Raw genomic sequence first — 23897 nt, 5'->3', positions numbered from 1 at the left:
ACAAATGAATGAAAATGGAAAGAAACTATTTTCCTCCAGCTCTCCCCACATCTCCCTAGAAATTCCTGAAATCCTGGGCAGTTGTGCTTCCCGAACACGCTCTACATCTTTGCCTGGAAGGCAAACAGGTCACCAGTGTTGCACTTGCTGTCACCAAGTCCAACTCCACTGCCGCTTCCCAGACATCTGCAGCTTCCTCAGGTAGTTGAGGCCCCTTCTCCCAAGCTCCCACTTTCCAATAGCCTCCCTCCAAAGAACACAGGTTCCACGGCCAACTCCACGTCTTTTTTTTTCCTTTAATATTTTTAAAGTTGTAGATAAACACAACGTCTTCATTTCACTTATTTATATGTGGTGCTGAGAATCAAACCCAGTGCCTCACACATGCCAGGCAAGCGCTGTACCATCGCCAAGTCCCACAACCCCATCCCCAAGTCCGCGTCTGAATCACTTTGTCAGACACTTGCTCGATAAATGTATAATGCATGGATGAATCGAAGAATGAATTATTATTCAGAGACAAATCTCACTGCCTTGATTCTACAGTTACCACGCTCAGATGAGGAATGTTATTGCTTGAATCACAATAACATGGTGGTGAGTCTCAGTCCCTGGGGAAAGGAGGGGAGGCTCAAACACTGAGCTGCACAAGGCCCTAGATGGTAGACAGAAGGAGGGGTCTGGATGCTGCAAGGAGTCAAAGACCAGGAGGAAATTCTCCCCTCCCCATGAGAACCAGGGTCAGAACTTCAATCTCCATGCTAAATTAACCACCCGAAGTATTTGCGAAAATTAGACTCGTCTTTGAAATAATCTATCTGTGGGAGAGAGAGATGTGTTTCTGAAACAGCTGTAAAGCACATGATATTTTTTCCATTTACTTACACACATTAAATTGAAAATTGGTTCCCAAGAGGAATTTTTTTTTACCACTTCTCCAAACCAAATAAAATAGCATACCAGAATGTAGAAAACCTATTAAAATCACCTATTAGAGGAAAAAAGAATGACACTATTCTGATAACATCAGCACCATCGCCCAAAGGCAAAAAATAAAAATACATTATGAAGGTAGAGGCCTTTCCCATAAATACAGGCTAATCCAAGAAGAAAACTCACTTCTGATTTCAAAAGGGTGCCTTCCATCTCAGTGCAGAGCTCTCCCACTGGGAGTTTCTGTGTTACTTTGGAAATTATTTTCAACCTGAGCAATTCTAAACAGGTAAAATGGGGACTGAGCTAATCTAGCAATTAACACAGCTGCCCAGGGTTTAGGTTTAAATGCATTTTTTTCCCCAAGAAATTGCTTGCATTTGGGCCATAAGGTCTGCTCGTTATGGCTTATTGTTATATTTGCCTTCTCATTAAAGCCCTGCTAATTCTGCATCCCATTCAATCTCTCAACGGGAGCTCTCTTTTCCTCTCCCTCTCAAATGGTTCCAGCCCTCAGTCTTCTTCTCTACGGGCCTCTCTTTTCCCCTACCTGGCCTCTCCCCATCCTGAGCATCTTGCAGTGGTGTCCCATTTAGAGGCCACATAATGTGGCACTTAATTATACTCAGCCTTGGACTGTTCTGTAATCCATTCATGTAGTACCTTTTCTCCTCTGGCTTTAAGTCCTATGTTTAGACTTTCTGTAAACTCGAAGTACCTTTTGGAGTGCTGACGGAGGCTTTAGCAAATATTTATGGGTTTAGTATTTGCTCGAAAAGAGGCTTCACTGGAAGAAGAGACTTGTTTGGCTCGGTGTCCAGCCATAGAAGGGCAGACCCGGACTTGAACTCTGTCCAGCACTTTCTTCCCCTGACCTGGAGCCATTTCCCTCTCTCTTCCCAGTCTGCATTTGGGCATATTGCCTTGCTTCTGGTTTCTTTACCTCTAAAGTGAGACCATAAAGCAAAGTTTCTCACATGTTTAAATAAATTGGCCATGGAAAGTGCTTAGGAAGCAGCCCTTTTCTGGAAACCACCCAATAGTGTGGGCTGCTGCTGTTATTGTTTGTGATGGTCTGAATATGGGTGTCCGTCCCAATTTTATATGTTGAAACTTAATCCCCAGCGCAATGATGTTAAGAAGAGAGACTATTTGGGAAATGACCAAGTCCCAAGGGCTCCACCTTAGTGAATGGTATCACTGCCCTTGTAAAAGAAGTCAAAGGGAGCATGTTTGCCCTCCTGCCATGAGGGCACTGTCTTCCTACCTCTTCTACATGGGAGGATACAGTGAGAGGCGCTGCCCGTCAAGCAGAGAGCAAGCCTTGGCCAGACCCTGAATCTGTTGGAGCCTTGATCCTGCACTTCTCAGACTCCCTCTCGAGCTATGAGACATAAATTTCTATTACTTATAGATTGTCCACTCTAAGGTAATTTGTTATGGCAGCCCAAAGGGAGTAAGACATTTTCATTATTGAACTACTTCTGCATTCTCATTCCTAGAGTAGAACTATATATATACAAAAAACTTTTTAAACTAATTCTCAAGAGACACCATCTAGCTGGCTGCCATAAGTTATGCTGGTTGGTTATCACGTATGAAACATCCCGTCCATCTCAGTGAAACAGATGAACCCCTCAGCTGGTTCTACATCTGTGAGTCCAGCTCAGCTCCTGGCAGTGGGTGGGTGATTAGCAGGACATGAGCCCCAGTGTGGTGGGATCTGACCTTTCACTTGCATCTCTGTGCCACCCCAGCCAGGGCACCTGTGCCCCTGTGCATATTTATCTCTACAAGACTCTGGAGGCTTATAGAAGAGACTGGATGAACCAGGCAGCACGGTGTGGTTGCTGCTTTTGTTTGAGGAGAAGGCACAGTCAAATCCAGCATTCACAGCACATGTTTTGCTTTATCCAGAAACACAAAGAACAACACTTAAACATCTGAAAACTGTCCAGGCATTCTTGCCTTATAGCAAGTCCTACAGTGTTACCTGTAATCCCCATAATCAAACTCTGACTATTTACCTGTAGGTCTACATTACTGCCAACAGCAGAAGCTTTGGGAATGGAGGAAAAGGTGAAGACATGCAGGCAATATTTAGCCTATAGGCCTCCTGCTAGATGCTCTCTTTCCACCTACCAGGTCTATAGTCATTTCCTCTTAAACTGCATATTCCCTGTTCACAGCACTTGGCTTTGACAATGCAGGAGCCATAGTGAAAAAGAGGGAGAAATAACAGTGAGCCTGTGACATTGCAAATGTTCTCAAAGCCGAGCTCATGGTCCCCAAGGAGCCCCATTTCCTCTGGGCAGAGAGCCGGGGTCAGAGGGGCCGTTATGGTTTGGATCTGGAATGTCCCTCCAAAGCTCATGTGTTGGAGGCTCCGTCCCCAGGGCAATGTCCAGAGATGGGGCTTTTAGGAAATGACTGAAGCCTGAGGGCTCTGACCTCATGAGTGGATTAATCCATTTGATGGATCAATCATTTGAATGGACTACGGGGAGGTGGTGGAAACTAGGCAGGTGGGGCACGGTTGCAGAAGGTAGGTCGCTGAGGGTGTGACTTTGAAGATTGTATCTTGTCCCCAACCCTTCCATTTTCTCTCTCTGTTTCTTAGCTGCCATGAGCTGAGCAGCTTCCCCCCGCCCCACTTCCCCCAGTGCAAGGATGCAACCAGAATGGTGTGGAGAAATGAAGAAGCTTCTCTAAAACACATATATACGAGGAATTTCACCTCTAATCCACAATTCCTTCTTGACTGTTGGCGACAGTTGTTTCTGACCCATGAGGTCATGCAGAAGCAGCCATGGTCTCTCTCCTTGTAATACCTCAAGAACTTTTGCTTGGTTTCCCTGCATTCTTCTCTGAGGGCATAGTACTGGGTAGAAATATGCTTATTTTCCAAAGGAAAAAAAAAAAAGTGAGGATGTTTTCCAAAGTAAACTGTTTCTAGAACTTTCTCTCCTTTTTTATTTCTTTAGTTTTATTTTAGTTGCAGATGGACACAATACCTTTAATTAATTAATTTATTTTTATTTACATGGTGGCTATAACTTTAAATGACATTTATATGACATTGACTATTCAGGAATTCAGGTATACTGACCAGTCTTCTGAGATATGGGTTAAGTTGAGTCTGCAGGGCCCTAGATGGTGATGATTCCAAGCTAATGCTATGGGCCCAGCCCCCACCCTGCCTTGGCGTCACCTTGACTTTCTCTCACCACAAGTGCTCTTCCTGGACCACCATGCCTTACCTGTGACATGGAGTTTTTCATCAGTGACCTCTGCCTTCAGGTAAATCCGCCCCCTCTTCTCTGTGTGATCCATCCCGCAGAGGCTGGGGACGTTGATCACACACTGCTTGTGAACATTCATGTCGCAGGCTGTGAATCAAGAAAGCAAAGGGTAAGGCTGGCCATATGGCTCACATGGCTTCCTCTATGTTTTGGTGTCTGAGCAGAAGTGGGAAGGAGCTACCCCTGACTCGATACTTCGCTATAATGTTGTTGGTGACATGAAGAACTGTTAGCAGATGTCCTTTCCAGTATGGGCTTTGTGTGAGTGACAATATCCTTAAAATACCCATTCCATATTTACTCAGTCTTCACAGAAGCAAAATACCCCAGCCTGGTGTTCCGTGACGGCTCCAAATGTTTAACAAAATCCACGCAGGTGAGTGTGCACAGAGCTCAGGCTAATTAATACCTTATGTACACACAGGCATAAAATATGCAGATTTTAAATAGAGGATACTTTTTGCCAAAGAATTCCTTCTGCCTTTCTGAGCTCCACACTGAGAAAGTGACAATCTGTGGGTTGAGGATGGGAAATTCGGAAATTTCTCTTTTCCTTAAGTAACCCTGCATGTTAAAGAAGGTGTACGTACGTTGCTTTTGTGAGTTTTTCTTTCTTCTTGTTTTTTTTTTTCAAGAATTTGTGTTTGATATTTTAAACCTGTCTTCAAATATTTAAATATTATTCCAAGTACAACAAATACACTCCTGGCATAAGCCACACAGCTGACATGACGTGGGTGAGACAGGGGGAGGATAAAAGGAGATCAGTCTTATTGCAATGAACTAAAGAGGCCCCGAAAAAACCCCAGTGCACCAGCTACCGCTGCGAGGCTGGGGAGGTGGTCCAGCTCTCTGCCCTGGTGCCTTCCTGCCCAGGCCAGGGGCGGCACTGGATCCCTCGCAACTCCCCCAGGGGAAGCCAGCGAGGCTGTGCTGTAGCCTCCAATGTGGGCCCCCCAAGCCCTTTCCTATCCAGTGCTTAATTTTAACATGCAAACCAAACTGAGGCAAAGCGTCATGAATAATGCATATTTGCTATGATTAAACACGGAAATCAGAATAAGGGACACAACGAGGAAAGAACAATTAGTTGATTCACGAGAGCGGATTCTGTGAGGCTTCTATTTCCGAAGCTAACTCTTCCAGATCCTGTGCCTGCACCCAGCCAATACACAGACTCTTGAAAAGTCGTGTTATTAATATAACTTGAGTTGACAACGTCATATGTTCAAGTGCCTGGGCAGAATTGGCAATTTAAAGAAAATAAATGAGAGGCTTTGGAAAGAATATGGGCAGCAAAGAGGGTGTGGAAGGGAAAGTGCATGGGTGTATTCCTATCTTGGCTCTACCTTGAACTGGCTTTTCTTTTCTTTCTTTCTTTTTTTTTTCCTTTCTTTTTGGTATTGGGGATTGAACCCAGCGGTACTTTATCACTGAGCCATATCCTCAGTCCTTTTCTGTTTTTATTTTGAGACAGAGTCTCACTCAGTTGCTTAGGGTCTTACTAAGTTGCTGAGGCTGGCCTTCTTGAATTTGTGATCCTCCTGCCTCAGCCTCCCCTGTTGCTGGGATTACAGGTGTGTGCCACCACACCTGGCTCAAACTGGCTTTTCTACCTTGTGAAGTTTATTTGCTATCTCTTGTTCCATTCCCTACTCAGCAAACAAAGAAGTTGGTCTACATGAGCGGCAGCTAACTTTCTCCACCAGTGGATCTGGACACAGGACTATACAGTACGAAGAGCAGGAGCAAGGGTCTGGGCACGGGGAGAGACTGAGTCTGCAGAAGTCAAGGCAGGGGCTGGGTCCTGGTGCCCACCTCCTCCTTCTCCTCCCTCCAGGAAGGATCCCCAGAAACTCTGCAAGTCCAGGGGAAAGGGTTTAAAGCAAAACAAAGAAGCACGGATCCAGGTCAGTGGTTTCCAGTTAGTTTTTAGTAATGGAATGTGTTTTTCAAGCAAAATCTAAAGCTGAATCCTAACAAATATACCAGATGGGTGCTATTAGCAGACATGCAGTAAATAAATTCAAATTTATACCACTTACTTGTTATAAAGACATTCAAGGATAACCAATAAAGCCCTTTTATCCAAACAAAACCCTAAAACCAGCTGTTGGGGATACTGGGTGATGCTGCTATAGTTTGAATGTGTCCCCAAAAGTTCATATGTCGGACATGTCACCCCCAGAGACATCTTAATGATGACTCAATGTTCAAGAGAGAATCAGTAGCTGAAGTTATGAGGGTGGGGCCCCCAGGATGCATTAGTGGCTGCATAAGAGGAGGAGAGAGATCTGAGTTAGCAGCTTGCTCTGTCTCTCCACAGGAGCCTTCTACCAAGTTGTGACGCAGCAAGAGGCAGGCCCCTCATCAGACGCTGAGCTGATGCTGCCACCAAGCTCCTGGGTGTCCTGGCCTCCAGACGCAGGAGCCAAATAAGCCTCTATTCTTTTATAAATGACCAGTCTCAGGTATTTTGTTTTAGCAACAGAAAATGGACTAGGGAGTATCTCAGAGAGACCTCAACATGTCATTTCTGTATTTAATCAAGGTTGTACAGCACCTATAAACCCTCATTCATACAGAAGAGAACATGTAAATGGGAAAGTGCCGAGTGGCACGCCATGCCAACCCTTAGACTCTTCAGCTGATTGCCAAGTTCCGTCCCATGAATGAGGTCATCAACACAAGCTCTCCAGTGTCTCTCTGTTTATTTTTGTTCCAAGTTTTAAAATAGTTAAACATATATTTATAAAAGCACTTAGAATTACTGCTTGCAAAATCCTTGAAAACCATCTTTGGAATCCTAGAGTTTTTTTCCTCCTAATTTTTTTTTAGGTGTAGATGGACACAATATCTTTATTTTATTTATTTATTTTTATGTGGTGCTGAAGATCGAACCCAGTGCCTCATGCATGCGAGGCAAGTGCTACCACTGAGCCGCAACCAAAGCTCAAACCTAGCAATTCTTGAAGCATGGAAGGCCTCTGGTCTGGATGGTCACAGAACCTTCATTAGGCTGTTAAATTGGACCACTTCAGAAAGCAAATACCTCCCACCCCACATCCCATGTACTCTATAGTGTTCTGTATATTTATTTTTCTTTTAATATTGTGTTTGCTCCATGTGGGATTCAAATACAAAACTTTGGGCCATTACAGTGGTCATTAGTGAATGAGAATGTGCTGAAATTTCCATAACATTTGCCTATTAGAAAACTGGAACTCATAATTGCCTTTTTATGTCCTAAAAGCATTAACTTGTATTTAAACAAACATCCTGGGGAATCTCATAATTTAAAAATCATCAAAGCAAAGAGTTTCCATAGCTGTTCTTCTTTCCTCCTGGTATTTGACAGAGAACTATCCGAGACCAGAGAGAAGGGCCTGGGATCTGTCTTCTCCGTCAGTGGCGCTCAATGATTTTTATCTTAAACTGGACTGATATAAATTTGATCTGTTCATAAACAGGCAGGGTGAGTGAACTTATGAGAGATGCTATCTTGGTTTTTATGTTCATTCTGGCTTCGGTTTTAAGGAGAGCCTACTGGATTTTTCCACCGTCCACCCACTAATTAGAGACAGAGGAAAGATAATGACTGTGGTTGCTTAGCTTATTTTGAAGCCTACCCAAAAGTGGAATCTGGAGGTGGGGAGCCTTCTTTGGGGTTTGACTAGCCTGCATTTTACAAGAACTGAAGACTTGTACTCCTTTAAAAAAAGAAAAAGAGGTGATGGCACCTACTAACTTCATTTATAAACCAAGTTCACTTTTTTGTTTTTTTGGCTCATAATTAGGCAAATAACTAGAACTTGGACAGTGGTGAGCTTCTACACATTTCCAGTCAGCTCTTTATATGAACGAATTCTCCCTATTGAGCTGGTACTGAGAAGTTACCGGACCTCCCGTGCTCAGTAAACTTTGGGTATGAGCCACAGCGTCTCACCATCTACTGGAAAAGAAAAACTTACTTACTGTCACATTTCATCCCCTGGTGGATAAGGCCATACAGCAGCGACCCACAGTGATCACAGAAGGTGGGGCTCCCATAAGTGTGGATTTTAAACTTGTGCTTGCTCCTGGGGTCCTGCAGAGAGAAGAAGCACACCATCAATCCTTTCTAACACAACAGACGAGGTCTTTTCTCTGGAGTTACGCAACGGGTGGTGGTGGCATTTTGCTGCATCATGACTTAAGGTTACTATTACCATGTTTTCAGGGTACGATTTGCACCCACCAAGGTTTTCCCCCCAAATTATGGCTTCCACTTAGTGTCATCAAAGACCGTAGGGCAAGTGCACTGGTTTAAAGAATTCGGTATGTCTGTCTCCATAGCACCTAGTACAGGCTGTGACACAGAACAGGCCAGTAACAGGGTCATGGGGCATGTTTGTGAAATGGAATCGAAGGGCCCTTCAGGAAATCTCCTGTATGAGGTTTCCAGAAAAACATCACCCTGTGAACCAGGTACATGCTGTGTTAGGGTCTGTAAACAAGTCAGGATGGCGCCTGGCATTTTGCCAGAGGGCGTGGTTTGTGAAGTAACGCCAGCGAGCCATTAAGTGTGGAGATTCCTTATTAGTTGACTGCTGTATCTAGTTTATGTTCATTAAGATAAGCCGTGTGTAATGGATATATACCCCTTCTGTCCTACAATAAACGGCTCCCACTCCTGCTGCATCAATGTACACAAGTTGCTCGTCACCCCCACTTCCCCCCGCCACCCCCGGTTATTTTGCTGCAGCCGGACTGCGGCTCTGCTGTAACCAATGGGGACCTCTTCCTGCTTGGACACAATCTCTCCACAGTTTACACACATCTGCATGGGGAAACTCCAATGGGGTAGGGAGAGCCCTGGAAATGCACTGAGATGACTCGTCCCTAGGGCCACTGCATTTTATTCCCTCCTACCACAAGAAGTGGTTCAAGAGGGCTCTGCTCTTTCCAGAGGTGTGGCTGTGGTCAATCCCCCTTATCTGCCGACTGGGGGGTTAACAGCACCTATTTTCTCCAGGGTTGTTGTGAAGACAAAAGAAACCAATCTGCATAAGATGCTTGGAAGACTGCCACAAGCCTGGGGAGAGCCATGCACCTAGAACAGGTGAGCTTCAGGCCCCTTAGAAAGAAGTTTCCATTGACTAATGTGTGAAAGAAGCGGCCTGAGCAGAAGGAAATTTATGCTCTATTTGAACTGCAAACCAACTCCATATTCAACATGCACCTTTGGGACCCGCTCATTAACTCTCTAAATGCTTCCTCCCCGATCTCTCTTTGTGGATTGAGGCGCTCTACAGACAGCACTGGCACCCACTGAATTAAGACTGCAGAGGGCAGGGTTTGGGACAGAGCAGATCAAGAGCTTCTTTTTACATATGTCAAGGTCAATTTCTTCTTTAATACACAGAGACCTGAAGAAGGACATTCTTGGCTTTCGACTTTCTAAGGATCTCCGAGCTACTGAAATTCCAAAGGCGATTTCAGCGAAAGCCTAGTATGTGTCAACGGGTGATTAAGATTCCTTTTTAAAGACATAGACTGGAAAATCCTGGAAGATATCATTGTGCAGAAAAGCCTAAAGAATACCAAACCACACAGGAATGCACACCTAGATGTGATTAAAGCGAGTACTTGGGGCTGGGGTGGTGGCTCAGCGGTAGAGCACTCGCCTAGCACATGTGAGGCACTGGGTTCCATCCTCAGCACTACATATGAATAAAAAAATAAATAAAGGTATTTTAAAAAGTGAGTACTTTCCCCCTATTTTTCTCCGCATAATTATCACCCTCATTTTACAGAGATATTAATTACTGTTACAAAGTCACATGGCTCATGAATGTCAGAGCTGGGGTTTGACCATCATCTGACTGTCATCCTAAAAATATTCAACAATTTACCCAGAATGAGAATCTGGCCCTTACTTTCTTTTTTTTTTTTTTTTTTTTTAATTTGCAACACATTTAAAAAAAAAATTTACCATTCATTTTTATAAGTAATATTTTACTGGAACATAGCCATGCTCATTTAGTTACATATTTTCTGTGGTTAAGATGGCAGAGTAGTTACGACAGAGACTGTACCAGCCACAGATTCTAAAATATCTACTGTCTGGCTTTTTCAGGAAGCTTGTCAATCCCAGCTTTAAGACGATGGTTTTTGACATGCCTGCTGACCCCAGCCTCGGCACAAGTTCTAGCACAGCATCGCATCACCTGGAACTTGTTAGAAATGCAAATTACTTAGCTTCTCCCCAGAACAACTGAATCAGAAGCTTCAGGGGAGGGTTGGTCTGTGCTTTGGCAGGCACCACAGGTGATGCTGAGGCTCAAAGTTGTGCTAAAGACTGAGAACCAGCACTTAGAAGGTCATTCGACAGATATTTAGCAAGTGCCTCACAGGTACTAGCTGAATACATGTGTAAATGATTAACAATATTCGTGAAGCTGGTCACTAGTTTACCTTCTAAATCTCTCTCTCTCTCTCTCATATATATATATATATATATATATATATATATATATATATATATATCACACACACACACATATATATATGTGTGTATATATATATCGACATCCTCCTTCAGAGGTTATTTTTCCTAGGCAAGTGGTAGCTGTGAATACAGCCCTAGTTCCCACCATTAAAGATGCCCCCCAATTTCCCAGGACACAAGCAGAGTGTTGAAGGAACAGTCTAGTGTCAGCACCAATTAGTGGTACCCAAGCTGACGGTTGAGGTTATGTCCTCCACTGTGGAAGTGGAGGCTGAGGGAGTGGGAGAGCCACTCCCCACCACAGAAACAAGCATCAACAAGTGGCGGTGAATGAAGGGTGGCAGCTCACACAGAGCCCTCTGCAGTATGTGTGTGCCGGTAGCTCCAGGGTGGCCGTCCTGCCAGTGGACTGTCACAAAGATTCTCTCCCGGCTCCTGGACAGGCACGCAGGCAATGTGCTTCACTTTTCAGGAAAACCTAAATCCTCCTCATCTGACACCCACATGGTGTCTACGGGCTCTAATGGTTGGGAGGTGTAGGAAGAGAGAAAACCTTGGCTTCCTCCTGAGCCACCAAGTCCTGGAGTCCTTCCTGCCCTGAGTGTGGCATGAATTACAACAGTGACCGCCACCATGCGCTGGGGGGGCCCTCCAGTGTGAGCAGGTACTTTCCAACAGCCAAGGTCTCTGTTTGGAATGAGAGTCTCTTCTAAAGAGGACATGTACCAGGATTCTGGAGACCTGCGTTCTGACTCCAGCCCTGGCACTAGTTCTGCGACCTTGGAAAAGTCTCCTTGCTTATGCATAAAGCCAAAGTGAATCTGGTCCACCTGTGTCATGGGCTGACAGTGAGGCTCAACGGAGGGAACACAGGAGGAAGGGTTTGCAAAATTTCTGGGCAAATAGATCATTATTATATTGGATGTAAACTTCGAGGTGCCCAATGTCTGCCCAAAGTATTTTGTGACTTGGGCATGAAAGGAAGGAAGAGGAGAGCAAGCCAGTGTCAGTTCTCACTGGTGGTCAGAGCGGAGGCCGAGCAGGCAGGAGCCAGGGGACTTCTTGGGCCCCGTGTTCCCCTTCCCTCCACCCTGTGCCTGGCCTTCTGGGGAAGTCTGCTTGGCAATCGTCCCGAGTGGTAAATTGTGAACTGCCTCCAGCCCAGACTGCCCCATGCCCTGTCTCAACCATGAGGATGACTCCATCTCCCGCACCACAGGCGGAAGGCAGGACCATGGAAACTCTTCTCCAATCTAATTAATCGCACCTCATCGGACAAAAGAAACCACAGAGCTGGCTCGAGAGCGATGACTCACACCACTCTGCAGAGACCAACTGGAACTGCAAACCTCCCAGGTTCTCTGTGTTCCATCTAACAGACGCCAAAGAAGTGACTCTTTTTACTTCTGTGGTCCCTGAAGGGGTGGGCTGGGAGTGGAGTTTTAAAAATGGGATTTCTCAGAGCCCTTTGGATGTCAGGAGGAGCCTGGAGTTGCTGAGGGTGGGGATGGAAGAGTTGGGCAAGACAGGGAGACTGCTGCTAAAATTAAAGTTGAAAACAACTACACTAGACAGCTTCCTAGATTCTGTCTTGCTCTTTAAAAAAAAAAAAAAACTTTTTATTTTAAAATCATTTAAGACTCAAAAGAATTTGCAAACGGAGGACAGCCTGTTCCTGTGTACTCTTCACCCAGCTTTTCCAGTGAGAACGACTTACATAACCAGCCCAGCAGTGGAACTAGGATCCTGTCCCTGCTACAGCATCATCCACCGAACCTGTAGGCGCAGGGTTCCACCAGGTTTTACATAATTCCAAGGCATTATGAGTTAGATGTACTGTGTGCTGGGCAGAGTAAATACTGCAAACTCAAGTAGAACAGTACCAAAGGAACGTCTGCTACTTGTTCATGAAATATGTAACCTGCTAGATCTCACGTGGAGGGGCGGGGCAAGGATGAATCTGAAGATCCGTCATCTGCAAAGGGGAATCAGAATCTAAGGAAACAATGTGCCCTGTCTGAACCATTATGGCCAGTTTCCTGGAACAATCATTTTGAGAGCTCTGTCTAGTGTACATCCAGCCAGGTCATGAGAGGTTGAAATGTGGGTTTCCAGGTGAGGCTGGACCTGGATGGAAAGATAGGAAAATGGCAGAACCCCTAGGCTGATCTGTCCCCTGTGGGCCTGAGAGTCACCTACAAAGACCCCTGTGGTGTTCCAGGGAGCCTGTGTGGAGAGGAGCAGGGAACTGGAGAAATGGAATCTCATGTCACTTGGGCTCTGAGCAGGGGGACTTTCTTAACATCTATAAACTCGTCATTCAGTGGGGCACCAGCTTCTCCCCTACGCCTTCACTATGACAATGGTTTCCACCTGCCACCACATGTGGAGGCTTCACTTCCCGGAGCACCTCAGGAGGCAGCAAGGAAGGCTCTCACCTGCTCCAGGAAGCCTCTCTAGACATCAGAGCCAAAAGCCCTGTTCCTCCCACTGTCTGACCTTCCAGAGCAAATCATTTGTCTTTTATAGGCCACTTATCACATTCTGCCACCTATGATGATTAGGCCCACGTCACCTTTCATTTTCCCATCTCTCTCTCTCTCATGTCCACATGGACACAACAGTCTAAACGAGAGGCCCTAATGGGCACGGCTGAGTTAGCAACTACATCCGAACCAGGAATGAACATTAAGTTTTGAGCATGAACTTTATTCTCTGAGCTCCCTGGAAACCACACCAAGAAGGGAAAAGAAATGCAGGAGACTCCCCTGGGACTGCAAAGCTACCTGAGAACAGAAATCTCTCCTGGAGTCCTCAAAAACAATTTTATCTCTTGCAGGTTGGACCTTTACCAAACATGCATGAAGGCAATTACTAAGTCCTTAGCAAAAAAGCACTTTTTATCCTACTTGCAACTATCCCATATGGGAGTTATGGCAAGTTGGACTGCACTTAGTGCCCCAAAGAAATGGCTGGCGTTCAGCAAGTCTGCCCTGCTGCCAAGATCACAGCATTTTCGTTTTAGTGAAATACGTATAAATATTACTTTTCACTTCTCCAGACACTGGCAGCCTCTTGTTAAACAGAGTATAAAACCTGCTGCCCTGTGCCACAAGCCTGATATTACATTATAATGAGAAGAGAAAACTTCAGTCCAGACACTTCTGCCTAATATGTGGTTGGGGGTGGGGGCACTGAGTAACCACTTTTCATACATGCAAGAGAAATCTCACCCACAGAACCAAATCTAGATTTCTTAGGGAGAAAAACAACGAAAAATCCAAGTCCTATTGAGGCATCCGCTGGCCCGTTTCTCGTTTCTCAGTTTTATAATACTTGAGCAACTTCAGTAGCCTCCCAGGGGAACACCTCTCAACATTTCCACCAGGACTTTTCAAAGACTTTCTTCTTCATCCTCATCAGTAGCAGCAATGGTTACCATCACCCTTTGCCACTGGTAAAGAATAAACCCATGATCCACACTGCACAGAATTTTGACAGTGCCTGGGCTGTGGGTTCCCTGTATGCCCCCCTGTTTTGTCTAGAACCATCTGGAAGGCATATTCTAGGTAAGTCTTCAAGGATGGAGCACTGTGCAGGGGGAAACCTCTAGAGGATCTGATGTTACCTCAACTCCAGGGGGCAGGTGGCTAGGGACACTCTGTGATGAGGACATGTCTATGTGAATAAACATTGCTTCGCATGTCCTTCTAATTTATGAGTAAAATAATGGCAGGGTTTTGCCTAGAGGTCACCCTGCCTGGCATTTTCCACCCGTACCTGAATGTCTCCAAAATACCCTGAATGTTTCCCTTGGAGGACCAAAATCTCTGTCCTCGAGGGCTGAGGTTCAGGCTTTCACGGCTTCTGGAAATGATTTGTTTTGAACGGATTGAAGCTCTAGGGTGTGACTTCCTTAAGCGCCCAAAGCTCTGTGTGGCTCCCTCAAGCTGCTCCCTCTAAATACCAAGGAAAATTCCCCGCTCTCACCATCTGACGTGTTCTCATGAATCACACTTGCAAGCCAAGCTTGGGTCTAAATGTCACCCACATGCTGACTCCATAAGCAACACTGAAAACTCTGCTCCAAGGGTGAAGCTCACGCTATTACTGTGATCTGAAATTTCTTAGGAAGCAGGGGTTTTAACTCTCTGAGAACAAAACTTCTTATTTTAACCTGTTAACAAGAAAATGAAGAGCATTACAAAAACCAGGGTGATTTTATATACCCTGGGCATCACTAAAATTATGACATCGGCTCTCAGGCACTGACAGAGCTCCTGTGCCCTTCTCAGGCTGCTGGATCAGCCTGGACCACCCTCCATTTGTACTCTGCCTTTGAACAAATCAGTCTTACTGAATGTTGCCTTTCTAAGAAAGAGTGAAGGAACTTCCATTTCTGATGACAGGAGTTAATTTTTGATCTGTAGTGTCACCCTGTTATATTCTGACGAGGAACAGTCATTCCTCTTTACAGTGAGGCTAACTTGTCAAATCAGTCTTTGCTGGTAGGGGATTTTATGATCCTTTGTTCAGCTAAGCATGACACTGTCATCTTTAAATGAGAAGCAGCAAAGTCTCAAAAAAAAAAAAAAATCTAGATAAATCTCCACCAGCAAGGCAATGGTTAAACAAACTAATATATTTATACGATGGGATACTATGTAGCAGTTCAATCAAACAAGCAAATGTGGATGGATCTCCAAGGTCATTGTCTAATGAACAATTCACAGAATGAAACTTAAACTAGAATGACATTTATGTCAAAAACAGAAACAACCCCCCCAACAAAACAATGGCTCAGTTTTTCTCTACAAGGATTTGTAAGTGAAATACCTCTGGGGAAGTGTGGGAACAGATAAGGCTTAGAGATGAAAGTGAACAGATCCTTAAAAAATTTTTTTTTCACAATACCTTTATTCTATTTATTTATTTGTGTGTTTATTTATTTATTTTTATGTGGTGCTGAGGATCGAACCCAGAGGCTCACCTGTGCTAGGCAAGTGCTCTACCACTGGGCAACAGTCCCTGTCCTGAAAGCAGATTGTTAACATTATTGGAAAAGATTCAAGTTAAAAAAAAAAAAAAAGGATTCTCATATTTTCTATATATTCCAACTGACCACGAAGGCCAGCTGAAAACATGTGGCTGCATTTCAGCTGCTTCTGAGATGCCTTGGAGGGAGGGCCTGTACATTCGCAGCAACTGAGACACAGCCGCCACATCTGATCATAAATGGGCTGTCTGCAGTTTCTCTAGCCACCTGCCAAGTAGAAGGTGTCCATGGGAGGCCATCCTCGCACGTGATTTGAGTTACCTCCCTGGCTAGGCGAGAGGCGCTTAGGCACAGCTGTGTCAGAGCTTTCCCCACTCTTCTCCAGGTCCGAGGGCTTGTCCGTGCAGAGGCTTGTCTAGCCACAACCCTGAAGACCCAGTCGTCGCTCCTGACCTTGGGACGATGCCCCCCTTAATCTTCATTGGATGGGATTTTCCCCAGAATTTTTTGTTCCCCAATAAAAGTCCACTCCCTGGTGCCTTCTCTCTCTCTCTCTCTCTCTCTCTCTCTCTCTCACTCTCTCGCCGGCCTCTTCAGTAAACCTCGCTACCACAATAGGTGGCTGGAGGCTGGAGCTAGGAGGAGCCGTCCTGGAGCTGGTTTAAAGGTAATTAGAGTCTTGTCTCTTTAATTCAAAACTCCCTAGAGACTTCTCACGTTTCAAATCTTCATTCATGAAGCCGATGCTGGTTGCGGGCTAAAGGGCTAAAGGCTTCCCACCATGTTTGTTTCTCATACATGCTGTATGTCAGTGGCTCCCCAGTAGAGCACCTGTCCATTCATTCATTCCAGGACCAAAGGATGAAAGGACAACTAATTGCTGGGTGGGACACCCATTCTCATGGCAGAGGACAGAAAATCAAGAGGTAGAACTGAGAGAGCAATCTGTTAATCCCTCTTGCAAACAGCAAGCAGGCTGCTGAGTGGGGGCTCCTCTGCTTCCGGGGAGGAGCGAAAAGTCACAGGGCAACACATGGGACTTCTGATCCTCTAATAGGTGACGGAATTAGTCGGAGAAACTTAGTGCCGTCTTCCATAGATATTGCTTTATTTTTTTTTTTATCTATACTATATTTAGGAGTTCACAGAAGATTTTGTTTCAAGAATAAATCTTTTTTTTTTTTTCCCATTTAACAAACTCTAAGGGAAAAAAAAAAATCATTCAAATCTTCTACTTCTCTATCCATTCAGTTAAGTGTGCTGGTCACTTTAACTTTATGATAACCCCGAGGAGAAGAATCTTGTCAGGAAAGTTTCACATTTTAAAAAAAAAAAAAATGCTATTTAAATTTTTTTCTTTAATTTTGTATTAGCTTTGGAATCACAAGTTGTAAAATTAGTTTAGAGAGTTCCCATGGACACTCACCCAGTTTCCTCCAAAGACAATAACATCCCCCAAGATTGTAGTACCTGGTCAACGCCCAGAAAAAGACATTTCTGCAAGGCTGTGAATGGACCTCATGTGGCTTCACCAGTTTTTACATGCACTCACTGGGCACATATGAGCATGTGCACAATTCTATGGGGTTTTACCACATAAATACTCCTGATCCAGAGCTGGTCCAGCACCACCAAGAGGCTCCCACGGGCTTCCTCCTTATGATCCTTTCCTCCCCATCCAGAACCCCTGGCAAGCCCTGATCTGTTCGCTGTCAAAGTTTTATACCATTTTTAGCACCAAATAATGTTCAGGCTAATTACAGGTTTGGTTAGCTCCAATGCCACAGTTTGAAAGGAAAATAAAATGGGAATATGAGAAGCATCTTAATTATGTGGGTCCCTGCCAGCTCTTCCACGAGGTTATGTGTCTCCTAAAAAATTCATGGCCAAGTTTACGAGCCTCTCTGAGAACAAGTCAGAGATAAAAAGGAAACACATTTATTTGAGAGTCTCCCAGACCCCGTCATCTTTGCTTAATCTCAGACAGAACTGGGTCATTTGGGGAGGTGTCCTGCCTGTCATTCTCTGATGGTCTGGGACAAATTTTGCAGACTAATAACTGGGATTAGTTAGATAACGTGCCTGAGGTACTGCACTTAGTTTTGTCATGGACTTGAAAAAAAGTGCGACCCTTATTTGCAAGGAGGCTGATTTTTATGCCTCACATAAGGTTGGAAGGTTCCCCAGCAGCTGGTATTTGTTTATCTGGTTAAACACACAGAGGAGGCAGAAGGTGTAACCCTGGGCTTTTGTGACTGCAAGGTCCCCACGGACAGGATTTTTTTTCTTTAGGTACCTGTGATTCTTTTTTTTTTTTTTTTTTTTTTCCTTTCTTACTTATAGGAGGACACATATCTTTATTTTATTTTTTATGTGGTGCTGAGGATCGAACCCAGAATCGCGCATGCTAGGCGAGAGTTCCATCTCTGAGCCACAACCCCAGCCCCACCTGTGATTCTTTATGCAGGCCACTCATTGCCCCCAGGAAATATTTTCCCAAAGTAACCCGAGTTGACCATTTGAGGAGAAATTCACTTCCTGATTTCAATGACCTTCTTGGTTCTATTTTTACTTCAAAACCTGTACGACTGCTGGTAAAATATTAATTATTCTAGTTATTTGTTGTTAATTTTCAACTGTTTTCCATATGTTCACGTAGGTTAGATCATGTTCATTGTTAGATATGGTTTGTTGAATTTGCATAAAATATAGTTCAGTTGAAAGAAACACATACACATTGATTCTTTGGTATATTTCATTCATCTGAGATCTGAGCAAGAGACAGGCTGGGGATGTTTTCTTAAGGATCGTACTAAATAGGTTAAAAAAAAAAAAGAAAGTTACAGATCAGCCTAACAGTTCATCTTTAAACATCTCTCCATGTCATTAAATACAGAGCCGTGTCACAACTAACTGCATGATATTTCATTGTATGGATGTACTGTGATTTTCAGCCAATCCCGGTTCCTAGAACCTTAGGTTATTTCCAGTTTTTCACTGTTTCAAAGGACACTACCCCAAGCATCTCTGTGTCCACACTGTGCAAGAGTCTTGTCAGTTAGGAGAAAAGCCAGAAGCGGAAATCTTGGGTCAGAGAGATGAACGTTAAACATTAGATTTAAGAGCTCTCTGTCTACTGGGAGGCAGGCTCTGTTTCGATGAAGCTGTTCTGGTTGTGCAGATGGGCGCCGAGCCTTCTGGGTAGACTGGAAAGCAAGCCGCTTTCTTAGTGAAAACCCAGCTCCTGTGCTCTCCTGATTTCCCAGGCAGGGCATCTGTGCATCACTTGGGCCTCCCTCATACGCTCAGTGATCACTCAAAGGTTCAAGCTTCTGCAAACTGATGTCAACGCTTCCTTCCTTCCAACTGCAGTGAGCAGTTCATTCCTCAAGGGTTTATTGTCCTTCTTATTGATAACTTTTCATTCCTTTTTAAAACTAGGAATTGAGAAACAGTGATGATGTCGTCTTTTATTGGTGGGGGGCGGGGAGCGGCGGATAGTGACTCTGCAAGCATTTGTCAGTTAAGGATGGTTGGTCTGAAGCCACAGCAGCAGCAGAACATCCTACACGTGAAACCAACAAACACACCTGTGTTTCTGGCCTAAGTTTCCTGGGCACTTGGTTTTATTTTAATGCACTGGGTTTAAAGACCCTCCGCCTTGGTCTTGGCTCATCAGAAACAACCATCTGGAAGGCAGCAGGGCTTCCCTTTGGCCTTGGCCTCTCCTGCACCTAAACTTGGCACCTCCCTTTCTCATTTCCATGAGGCATCTCTGCATCTGGTGGCTCTGCCCTAGATGTTCAAGTGGGAACTGCGGCTCTTCCTCCCTGTCCCTCCCTTCTGTTAAGCAATGAGGTCGCATTAAAGCACTTTCCTCCAACTGTGAGTTAAAATGCATCCTAAGATGCCTCCGAATTCAGTCTAAAGAAGGCTGACAAAAATAGCTTGTTGAGATGCCTCCCAGAGACTTCCAACCCCACATCTTACCCCAATGACATTATTTGTTCAGCTCTTATAAGAATTTGAAGTCTGGGGCTGGGGATGTGGCTCAAGCAGTAGCGCACTCGCCTGGCATGCGTGCGGCCCAGGTTCGATCCTCAGCACCACATACAAAGATGTTGTGTCTGCTGAAAACTAAAAATAAATTAATAAATAAATATTTAAAAAAAAAAAAAAAAAAAAAAAAAAAAAAAAAAAAAAGAATTTGAAGTCTGTCCTTAGAAGGCAGAAACCTACTAGGCAATTCTGAAATTCATTTTTTTCCTGGTGTTCCCCACCCCCCACCCCCAGTAAAACAAATACCTAATATAATTAGACTCTGTGAATTTGCTGATATTTCTACCTGTACCAAACAGTCATGTTAAAATCCATGCTGTTCACCATGATGAATGTTTTCTCTTTGGCACTTGCTTCTCCTCTGCAGAGGGGGGCTACGGAGTGGAGGCTGGAACGAGGAGGAGGGAGAGGAGTGTGGTGTTTAACTGCTTTTGCAAATAGACCTCTAGGGACAATGCGCTTTTGATTTGAGGATACAGAAATACTACAGCTGCTAGTATTCTAAAAATTATATTTGTTCCCTGTTAACCAGTTTAGCCTTAGAAAATTCAAATTTAAAGGAAAAGGAGAAATACAACAAAATCAAATGATAGCCTGGGGGCCTGTGTAACCAACTTGCAGGTAGCCCACTCCGAGTCTGCTGCCAGGGCTTGGAACATAGGCCTGTCAATTCCAAAAGGATGGTGTCGGATGGTAGGGGAAGTGAGGCCAGGTAAATTCAGGTTCACCCAGGTTCACCCAGTTTCCAAAGGGCTTGCCTTATTTTCCTTTGTCTTACAATAGGGTCATGGGAGGTCAAAAAACAGCCCCCAGTTTTAAAACAAAACAAAAATAAACAGAGGTGCAGAAAAGTAATTTAAGCAGAATTCATGGCCAGTGTTACAGTTTGGCCCTCAAAGCCTCCTTGTTAGGGTCTGATTCCTCAGTACAGCAGTGCTCCGAGGTGGGGCTTTGGGGAAGGGATTGGATCCTGAGGGCCTCACCTGTAGATGCATTGATGGATTCACAGCTGAATGGGTCACTGGGTGGTAGAAACTGTGGGAGATGGAATCTAGTTGAAGGGATCGAGTCCTTGGAGGCCATGCCCTTAGGGACTGGACTATATCTGGCACCCTGCCCTTCCTCTTTCTCTCTCCGCTTCCTGGCTGCCCTGAGGGGAGCAGCTTTCTCTGCCACACACTTCCACCAGGATGGTTCTGCCTCACTGAGGCCCAAAAGCAATGAATCCTGCCGGCCATAGACTGACACCTCTGAAAACATGAGCCAAAACAAACCTTTCCTTCTTTATTTCTTTCTTTAAGGAATTTGTCACAGTGACAGAAAACTGACAAACACAGCCAGTGAACTATGAAACCAGGACCCTGCACCACACCTGAGACTACATTAATGGGTCTGACCATGCAGGATGTTCAGCCAATGGAGGATGGGAGTACAACAAAGCTCATTCTGGTGTCAGGATAAATAGCAATATTCAGTATTGATGCCCAAACTGTCCCCAGCCCAACTCACTCAAATGCAGAAGGTTATTTTTCCCCCACCAACAACAAGAGATAAAATGAAGCAGCCTATTATGATAATGGAAATAAAGGATAATGACATCTTTACTATTTCTGAATCTCTATCTCTATGATTGCAAACACATCCAAGCTGCAGTCGGAAGACAGATACCCTTTAATTCCACTAGAGGGGAATAGAATGACATCCAGGGATGCGAGTCAAAAAGTCCTCAAGTTTATCACCACTAAAGTCGAGGGGGACCCTGCTGTCATTGCACCGCTAATGAATGTGGATTTTAGAGTGTTCATCCCCCACCTCCCCAGCTTTACATCCGGCTTCTCTACAGAGGTTAAATCAGGCTGAAATTTTGAACAACTTCCATGCTAAGGGCAATTCAAATGCTCTCCTCTTTCTGGAAAGTGATTTTTATATTGTTCTTTGTCAAGCCCACAGCAAAACCAGATAATATCACAAAGACCCTATCTGTATGTGGATATGCTCTGTACCCACGGCAATTTCAACAAGAAGAGCCTTTCTCTTGATCTACAGAAAGAGGAAGGGTTTGTTCATCTTAAACACAGGTGCTCCAGCTCAGCGCTAATAGAAGCTCCTGTAACAGGGGAGAGATTAGCCATTAGCCACCTGTGGCTACTGAGCCCTTGAAATGTGGTGACCACTACTGAATTTTCTAATTCTCCTTTACCTTTAATTAATTTAAATTGTAGCAGACACAGGAGGCTAGTGGCTACCGTGCTGAATGATGCCAATTTAGGATTCCTGCCCAGCAACCCGTTTGTTCAGGTCTATGATGCCTTTTCCTTACTCCTTCCCCAAAGTACCAAGATGGCAGAGATGGGCTGGCAGAGGATCTCCAGCTCTGCGGAGGACCACAGAAGCACTGGCTGGGTGCCTCTCCTGAACCCACTCTTTCATGCCAACTCCACTTCTCCAGCCTGGGCCAGGCCTCAGAGCTGTGTTTGTCATTGCTTGGTGGCGTCCTTCCCCATGCCCAGCCTGTCCCCATCAGATGGCTTTTCTCAATTCCCTGCCTGGCCTGGTCACTCCCTCCCTCAAAACTCTCAAGTGGCTCCCTATTGCCTACCTGGTCTAGCCACAGTTGAATCACCCAACTGCTTTACCCACTGCAGGATTCCACACACCTGCCTTGATGTCTTGGTACACACATCCATTCCCCACAGTCCCAAATTAGGAAAGGCATCTCCCCTCCCCACATCTTCTCTGCAGGCCCTGGCTCAAAGGCTCTCTCCACCACGCCTCCACCTTGGGGCTTCTGCCTGCCTCCGCCCAGTCCTCCTCTTGTTATCTTGCAGCCTACCCTGGCCACATTCACCATTTTCTAAAGGTTTATGAAGGATCTTTGTAGCTTGTTTTCTGAGTACATCTTTTGTCTGTCCCCACTTCAGGGTCTTTGCACTTGCTGTCCCTCCACTTAGAACCAGACACCCCAGCTCTTTACAAGGATGCCTGGCTTGTCATTCAGGACTTAGCTCAGCATTCCCCCTTCCTCCCAGATGCTCTCCCTCATCCTTCCATCGAAAGAACCCTCCAGATCATCAATACTGCAGGGCCTTAATATTTCTTTGTATCCCTTCATCTGAAATTATCATTCTTATTTCATTTTTGTTTAAATTCTGCATTTTTTCTTTGAAATGCATATTCCATAGGTAGAGAGGACCTTGTCTGCCTTGTTCTCAGCAGACCCAATCCAGAATAGGGCTTTCACTGAAAGAAGGCTCTTCCCAAGCACCCAAGGGGTGAAGGAACCCCGTCTTCGCTTCCAATGGACTACACACCGCATGGAGCAGAGATTCTACCCACCTCAGACCTCTGGGAGGTCAATACGAGTTTGCTGAATCATGACAACAGTGATGTTTAACACAAATGTACCCTTCAATGGATGGATACCGCGGGGTGACTTCCCAAGAAATGAAGTGACTCTTCAGATTAGCCGTCGGAGGTCTCCAAAAAGACCTCTTACCTGTCGATCTGTTTTGACTCTAAAAAGCCTGCCTCCCACGTAGGCAATGCCTATCAGGCTGAGGTCAATAGTAATGAATGAAGTACAATAATAATTGTATCATTACCCCTCTAGGAAAAGTCTAGACCTTTCATTCGACAAGTGATGAGCTGGGCTTTCTGGTGTAAAGAGGGAGCACCTTGATATCTACCAAAGAAAGGGGACATGCTGAGGCCCTTCCTTCAGGAGAGGACAGGGGAGAAGGGCACTGTTGGCATCTGGCCTCCAGGACGGGGAGATGGGGAGAGAGGGCTGAGCAGGCCGCTGAGCTGGCCGCATGCTTTCTCTCAAATCGCCAGTTCCTCAGGAAAGGTCAGTGTTCCCAAGTTTATGGAACTCATCACCTGAGAAGTGTCACTCTCTTATTTTCTGGGGAATGTCAGTTTCCCACATTAGAATGACAAGCATGATTCTAAGGAAAGGCAAACATCATGGGTCAGGTCTTATTTCCCTTCACTTAAAAAAAAATTTTTTTAATACTGTGATTATGTTCTTGAGCATGGATTAAATGAAGGGAGCCATTTTCCGGGAGTCCATCTGGTATGCTGAGCTAAAATTTCAGCTGTAAACGTATCTGTTTGT

At 44.9% G+C, this 23897-nt stretch overlaps 1 protein-coding gene across 1 annotated transcript in view; it reads right to left on the bottom strand.

Annotated features, from left to right (window-relative positions):
• The window catches only part of Prkca (protein kinase C alpha), a 392576-nt gene that overhangs the window by 122297 nt on the left and 246382 nt on the right, over positions 1-23897 (bottom strand). Inside the window, exons 4-5 of the mRNA XM_076869171.2 lie at positions 8211-8322; positions 4194-4322 (exon numbers count right to left, since the gene is read on the bottom strand). Of these exons, the coding sequence (XP_076725286.1) occupies positions 4194-4322; positions 8211-8322 (241 nt within the window). The remainder of the gene's footprint in view (positions 1-4193; positions 4323-8210; positions 8323-23897) is intronic.

Source organism: Callospermophilus lateralis, chromosome 11 (genome assembly GCF_048772815.1).
Source record: "Callospermophilus lateralis isolate mCalLat2 chromosome 11, mCalLat2.hap1, whole genome shotgun sequence".
Lineage (NCBI taxonomy): Eukaryota > Metazoa > Chordata > Mammalia > Rodentia > Sciuridae > Callospermophilus > Callospermophilus lateralis.
This window is presented reverse-complemented; position numbering and strand designations above follow the sequence as displayed.